Below are 8238 nucleotides of genomic sequence, written 5' to 3'. Positions count from 1 at the left end.
GAGATTTGTGCTCTCCGAGTGCTTCTACTTCTTGACGTAAACCATCCACATATTACCACACCGACCTACGCTTCATTAAATTCTTAAATGATTATTGATAAACAGCTATTGTTGTTGAAAAAATAATTCCATGTCTAGACTCACTAATGTTCTTCGTCGTTCAAGGATTACGGCTAAAACGGAAATTTAAGGAAGAAAATAATATAGTTAAATAAATCATTGCATTACAACGCTTCTTTATGTTCCCACTGATTTCATCAATATCATTGACTGAATTAGACGATACCAGCTGTACTGCTCAATCACGACCTAAAGTTTACCAGCGGCTGCTTTGAAGCACCATAGGTCAATAAATTCTTCATTATTCATAACATGATGCATTAATATACAATTCAAGCACAATGTATCCATACAAACTGACAAAGAATAAAAGATAGCAATGCGCATGTGTTAGGCAACAGCTGTTGTCAAAGCAAAAGCTAGATACACAGCGTTTTCCGATATCACGAGCAGAAGATCATGACTATTGTATAAACAAGACAAAAACAAAAATAGTTAGCGCAGCTGGATTTTGATGTTGAAGTCATCGGGGACAAGACCGATTCCAGCCTGCCCGTCCAGGCTCACATCACGACTATCGTCGGCCAGACGGACGGTAAAACGCTGGAGGATGTTGGTCAAGAACAGGAACAGTTCCATCTTGGCCAAAAGCTGACCCATGCAGATCCGATTTCCTGTGGAGGCAAATAGGGCATGATAATCAGAATACGGAAGTGGTTGGGGTTGTTAGTTACATTTATATGCGAGAGTAATATGTCAAATATAAGCATGCGACCCTGCATCACAAAACGAACAAAAATTCGCCAGACATGAAATTTTATCTAAGAGCATAATTCTGAAAGAGCAGACTTTAAGCTTTAAAATGATGTATAACTCAAATCAAATGGACTCACCTAACCTACTTAAATATTGGAAAGAAAGCACAACCTCAGGAAAAGTATGAACTGAGAAAGGAGGCTCTTAAATACAGTGTCTATTCAAGCGCTAAGTAGTTACCAAGCCGTGCTAGCTGTGCGATGAATGGGACAAAAAACAGGACGTAAACCATCGGAGTAACAACAATGAAGGAATTATCAAATTAAACTGAAATTGACCATGCCTTATCAACACATTCTGTTCACAATTATTCTTAACTTTCAAAGCAGTAGCATTATCCTTTCAACAGTTATTAGAGTTGAAAGTGAAGACTGTGTACAAGGCATTTAAGAAATGAAAAGGGGACTCTAAAGACACACCTAATCACACCATTCTAACAAAAATGTTCGAGATTAACTGCTAAAAAAAACACTTTCCTGAACGTTTTATGATCCCAAATTTTAGCATAATGTAGAACAAGACTTGCTCTTTCAGAAAATATGAAAAAGTCAAGATCGGCTAAGTTGACCCATTTCACCTATTTTCAGTCCTCACACAAAATCAGTGTGTGCGACTTTTTGTTCGTTTTGTGTGCACGGTCACATATTATGTAGGCCACTTGATTTAATAAGTTTATGACTTACAATATCAATGCATATATCGTCTCATTTTTTTGAGAGAGCTTCCTATTCTAAATGTTTTATAACTTGTCTCCAGCGTCACCTATCGTTTACTATTATGTCATGTGTGTAGGCATGTGCGTATGGATATTACAGAAATGGATAACATTTAAGAGATATTAACGATAATAGATAATAATTATACAAATGGATAATGATAATATGAAACAAAAAAAATGATAATGATAACTGATAATCATCATCACCGTCATCATCATCATTATCGTCGTCGTCATCATGATCATCCAAAGCTAAGAATATCATTCGTAGTGCGTCGCTCACCGATGCCGAACGGAATGAAGGCATCTGGTTTCCGTACGGTCTTTCCATCTTCGCTCAGGAATCGGGAAGGGCGGAAGTCTTCCGGCTGGTCCCAGTACTTCGGGCTCATCATCAGCTCCCACAGGTTCATTATCACAGCTGAGAGAAAATAAAAAAACTAAGATCTGACAAATGTATGCTATTATTCTAAGGATACATTGAACCCACTAGTCTTGGTGGCAGTTTTTTATTTAGAGCAGAGAAACCTCTAACCCAAACCGCTTGTACGAAAAACGAATGAAGTATGACGGTGTATGAATAGTATGTTCATGAAATTCATGAAATTGGATTAAATGGAAATCAAGTTAGTAAAATTAAATTCAATGGAAAAGAAATTCGTAATGTCAATAATGACATCCATTATTGGACGCTTTGACCAGCTTTTGAAATATTTCAAGGCAAATATCGTCCTACACGTTTTCTGGAGGAGGTACAACAATTGCTCATTAGATACCGGTCCCATAGAAACTTGGCAGATTGGTACTCTAATATTGCTGTCTACCTGCCCCTTTTGGGATGCGATATCCCTTGATGGTGGCCTCCTTGTTGGTTCTTCTCGGCACCCCGAGGGGAGCCACGTGTCGAAATCGCTGAATTTCCATAATCGTAGCCATCGTCACAGGCATGGCGTCCTGATCCGACATCGACGGAGATCGATGATCACCAACAACGCGGTCAATTTCATCTTGGACCTATTGTTCAAAGAAATAGTTTCGATAAACAGAATTCATTTGCTGTATGGGAAGTCTCGGTCCTTGTGATCATTCCAGTAACGTAATCATTGGATATTGTTTATAAGCCATTCCAATAGTTTGAACATTCCTGTATCAAAGACAATGTATCATTTTCTCATGTCAAATTTCTTATTCATTTATGTGTCTTTATACTGTTCTTACATCATTCCGATCTTATATTAATTAACAGACACAGTTAAGTTACCATGGCGCTGATATGTTTTGAGAAAAGATAAGTGCGATTCTTTTTTTTTATAACACTTTCCTTCCAAAGCATTAAAATGAATGCCAACACGGCAAAAAAAACCAAAAAAAAAAACCACACAAAATGACAAGATTTATATGCTTCCGCATTTGCGGAAACCATATATGCACGCTGTAAACGCACCTGTGTCATTGTGTCGGGAAATTTCGTCAGGAAAAGAAGAGCCCAAAGAAGAGCGGCACTCGTTGTGGTCGAGCCCGCAGCAAATAGGTCAAAGATGGCTCGCCAAGCCAGGTCGTCTTCGAACACGATCTCCTCGCCGCACTTCTGCTGCCGACGAATCTCCAAGATGAAGAGATCAATGAGGTCGCGCACATCGTGCTCATCAAGAGTCTGGCGATGTTCTCCCATGATGCGCTTTACCGTGTCCGTAATGAACTCGACAACGTAGCGGAAGTCGGAGTAGAGGGGAGAATGGAAGAGAAAAGGTATGGCATTTCCGGGGGAGAAAAACGAAATGGTAGACACAGCTTGGTGGACTTTCATTACGAAGTTTTCGAACAATGGATCGTCGTAGTCAAACCTGAGGAAGGAAAAGGTAATGCGAGATACATGCATGCACATTCACAGTTGAGAGTTTGGATTAATACTCCTATTAGCACAACCAAGTGTGTGAAAAGTCTTTACGCTTGCTTGTTTTTGTCTTCGGTCATTTTCCTACCTTTTATTCATAATTCTTTGTGCTCCTAGCAAATAGATTATTATGATAAAAAGTGTTATGCCATGGAACATTGAGGCTACTGTATCATCTTATTGTTTACCTCAAAATCCTTTCTTTAAAGTTTCGGTTTTTAATATGTGAGCGGCTAGCTTTAATATCATCCACACGAGCTATTTGTCGCCTTTGTCTTAACACTGTTCGCCAGTGTCCACCTAGAAAACACTGGTCTGCTATAACTCGTTATACATCAATGGTACATGCTGTTCACGTCATAGAATTATGCATGACGTACGAATCAGGGCACACAGGTAAATTTGCACGTACAAAATTACATGATCAGAGGTCTCAGAGAGTATTCAAAGTGTGGACAGCATTACCTTGAAATTTTTTTTGGAGCCGAACGCTATGATGGGTTCATGTATTTTATTGTGATTTTTTTTCGCCCATTTTTTTATTTTTACAGAAAAAAAAGTTTGCATGTGAGGAAGGGGGGGGGGGGGCTGGGAGCAGCAGCTTCCTCCCCCCCCCCCCCCCCCACACTGGTTCCACGGCCCTTTCACAAGGGAATTACAAGAGATATTTTGGCATACAAACCTATTTTTTAAGGATATAGCTAGCAACCATTAGTACGTTTTATGCAAGCAAGACCTTGATGCCAGTTCTCCTTCCCTTGACCTTGTGTACATCTTAGTTCTTATCCCAATCTCTTCTCCCCTATTTTTATGTTCCTTGTCCAAGACCCACCTCGACCCGAAGCTCATGCTACAGATGACGTTCGTCACTGCTTTGGTGACGAGTTCTTTGGGGTCAAAGGTCACCAACTTGTTGTTTTCGAAGCTCTCGCACAATATTCTGGCCTCTTCTGTGATTCGTCGCTCCATGCTGCTTTTACCCATTCCCAGGTTTCTCATCGCACTCAGCCCGAAGCGACGGCGTGCTCTCCACTCAGGCCCGTTGTCAAAGGTAAAGGTCCCTGAGAAAAACATAAAACGACCAATTTTTAACGCATTTTAAGAATTTAAAAAAACGCCTCGATATAGAATAATGATATTAATCACTAAGATACAGACTCTAAATGTGTGTGTCGGTACACACTAAGGAATGCACTGTAATCTAGCTCGAGGATAATTCTTCTCGAGACGTTACCATTTATTCAGTGTTCAAAAATGAGTTTTGAAAACATTGCCCCTTAACACAAGAAAAAACACTATGTAGAAGTACCCCTTCCATCCCCCCCCCCCCCACTCACACACCTACACATCACAAACTAACAAAGATTCCGTGGTATACCTTTAGAACCAATGGCGTAACGCAGGAGGGGTGGTAGCGCGCGATCTGCGAACGCGTCTCCCTGGACGAGAAAGGCTTCATTCACCGCTTCCACGTCACATACCACTACCACTGGGATCGGTCCAACATGGAATGAGAACACCCCGCCGTACTTCGCCGCCAGTCGACTAAACACCCCACGCATGTCAGTCCGGAGCAATGCTAAGTTCCCTAAGACGGGTAAACCTGGCGGCCCGGGTGGTAGGGGAGAAAGGTGTTCCTCGCCCTGCCAGAAGCTTCGAAGCAATCCAACGAGCCATTTGGTCAGAACTACAACGATCACGAAGAGAATGATATCCTGAACACTGAACGACGCCATTTTCAGACAAGTTATTCCTCTGTGTGCCTCACAAGTCTACACGTCGTGTAGTAGTACGACTAATATCAAAACATTCAAGTTCTAGGTCAGGACCTCCCAGGGCAGTGCAGGGGTCAACACCTTTTAACGACAGCCCATGAATACAACTGGATCAGGTTGCGGGGAATTTACTTCGTTCCTTTATTCGCGAGTTAGCCTATTCGCATCTTGCGCAGTGCGTGACATCAAGCTTCCATATCGCTGTTTCTTTTTGTCCCCAACACTGCAACAGCAAAGACCGAATAGTGTATTATCCAAACAATACCCTATCAGAGTCAATTTCAAGTAGATGATAATCAAAACGCATCGAATCAGTGAACTGATCAATTCTACTACTGTGACTATATAAATGCATCATATTTATTCAGCTTGCGTATTGATAGCTCGTGGCGGTCTCGATGCGTGCGTGTGTGTACTGGTGCGTCTTACCTCTGGAACCTGATCGGGTGTACTTTGAAATCCATGACGTGTATCGTATCGCACTATTTACAGGTGAATGACAGGTTAATGATATGGTGATGTGCATAGGGAGTTTGGAATAACAATAATAAAATAAAGTTAACGACATGGGTGTCATACACACTGTAATACCAGAATCGAATAGGGTTTTGAATCGGTATTAAATTCATTGTAATTGTTTGCTTGTGTGTGTGTGACTTTGTTTGTTTTTAGTTTTGTTTTGTTTTATAAATCAAGGAAGCGACACAAAATGGAATGTTGAAAAGCAAATGACCAAGTGACTGTCTAAATACGACCAGGTGATGAGAATAACATGTCATATCCTACGGCATTTTCATCACTACTGTGCATACAGGGACTCGAACTATAGACCTCGAACTTGAGAGTCTAATGGTGAGTCACATCATCAAACTCTCAAGGAGCACGGAGCAAAATGTGCAATTTGTAAACTGCAAAGGGTACATACATATTTCCTGTATAATGCAGTAGCGTAGAATTCATAGGTTAGTTCATGTAATAACAATACGTGCACACATCGATACATGTATGTGAATAATCATGACATTACACATCTGATTGGATTTTGCCAGGGTGCTTGCATCGGGATGCACGTAATTATTATAGACGTTTTGTTTTAGACGAGGGATCACTACAATGGATATAGCTACAAAATGCGAAGGTAAGTTTGGAAATTAAGCATTCATTTATTTATTTATCTATGATCTATGTATTCATTCCGTTTTATCAAAAAACAGGGTAGCCTTTTGAGAGCCCTATATTCTAACAAAACGAAGGTAAAAAAATCGAAACATAAATAATACAAAACAGTGATTTTTTTTAATGTAAAAACTTTAACGTAAAAAATGAAAGAGAACATATTTTTATATATATAAATGAGTTGAAGACATAAAAGCAAAACCAAAAAACAACAACATAGAAACAAGGAAATTGATACATATAACAGAACTACCACCAAATCATTATGTATAAGAACATCTCGACTAGTCTTGCTAGTTAAAAACGTCAGAATGAAATATGTTGCGTAATAATGCACTCATTACACATAAATACATTAAGATGTATTTAAAGGCATTGCTAATTGCATATTCGTATTGCAAGATTCGTAAAAATGACGTTTTTTTAACCCGAAAAACAACATATTTTAAGTAAGAAGAAGGATTATTAAAAACTATTTAACAATTTAAAAAGACGGCACATGATCAATTATGATTACTATGTAATGATATCATGCAGCATAATCACTAAAATTCTACAATGATAGGATTTTACATCGAATTTTGCCTTTTCGTTAAATCTTTGCAGTGATGTTTAGGTTCGAACAAGAGTCAGTAACTTGTTGTAAATAGTTGGAGCTATGGAACCATAGAGCACACAGTCCATCGAAAAAGCAAATTGTACACAACACATTTTAGGTAAGAAGAAGGATGATTGAAAACTATTCAACAATACAAAAAGACGGCACATGATCACTTATGATTACTATGTAATTATATCATGCAGCATACATCACTAAAATTCTACAATAATAGGTTTTTACATCGAATTTTGCCTTCTCATTAAATCTTTGCAGTGATGTTTTAGTTCGAACAAGAGTCAGTAACTTGTTGTAAATAGTTGGAGCTATGGAACCATAGAGCACACAGTCCATCGAAAAAGCAAATTGTACACACTATTACAAAGATGGTTAATATGGGTTGCTCAATTTGAAAGTAGCCCTTCCATGAAAGCATCCTCTTTGTTTGGAATATTGATTAATCATTTGTACTTGGCGTCTTTTTTGGCATGATTTTGGAGGCTATAATATGGATTTGTCACGAGCAGCAACATGAATGGTTTTAAAGATTTTGGCAGTAGCCACCCATGAAAGTAGTTATGAGGTGATAAAAACCTATATTATAATGTTATGCCATTTTAGGTTTTTATCACATAATTACCACTTTCATGGATGGCTATTGCCAAAATCTTTCTTCCCAAAACAAGTGAAACCTGCGAACAAAAGTGCCTCATTACAAAAAGTGCGTGTTTCTTTTTTTCATGCCAAAGTAAACGAGGAACTTTATGCAAAGAAACAAGCGAACGAAATAGTCAAATTCAACTAAATCGTAGTAGCAAGATTTAAATTAAATAACAGAAAGAGCTAATTACCTTGTGAAGAAATATTTTCTTGTATTATCATCTTTGTAACAAGTATTTTGCATTTCATGAGCTCTTTGTAAAGTTCATTGAAAGGGTTGTACTTGCAATAGTTATCAAGTCAAGTAGGATTAATAGCTTTATAGATCAACTCGATTCAGTTCAATCATACTTTGTTTTCGTCCAACAAAAGGTAATGCCTGTAATTCAAAGTATACATTTGGACGAATTGTATATTGCTTTAACAATATGACAAAGATATACAACTCATAACGTCTTATGTATGCACGAATGCAAGTATAAAGTCATAAGAAAAACAATACACTATACATAGAAAGGATGACAAAAAAGGTAACTAGGGA

The 8238-nt window shown here is 38.5% G+C and overlaps 1 protein-coding gene across 1 annotated transcript; it reads right to left on the bottom strand.

Moving 5' to 3' along the window:
• Positions 1-555: 555 nt before the first annotated feature.
• Positions 556-5224, bottom strand: LOC139716036 (cytochrome P450 2U1-like). Its single transcript, XM_071627591.1, has 6 exons — positions 4867-5224; positions 4321-4549; positions 3039-3438; positions 2419-2608; positions 1878-2015; positions 556-734 (listed from the first exon to the last, which is right to left on the bottom strand). Exons 1-6 carry the CDS (start codon positions 5222-5224, stop codon positions 556-558), a joined length of 1494 nt encoding a protein of 497 aa, XP_071483692.1.
• Positions 5225-8238: the final 3014 nt, after the last annotated feature.

Source organism: Diadema antillarum, unplaced genomic scaffold (assembly GCF_040938485.1).
Source record: "Diadema antillarum isolate AM-2024a unplaced genomic scaffold, OU_Dant_1.0 scf00000060, whole genome shotgun sequence".
NCBI lineage: Eukaryota > Metazoa > Echinodermata > Echinoidea > Diadematoida > Diadematidae > Diadema > Diadema antillarum.
Note: the sequence above shows the minus strand (reverse complement) of the source record. Positions and strands in the feature narration are given on the sequence as shown.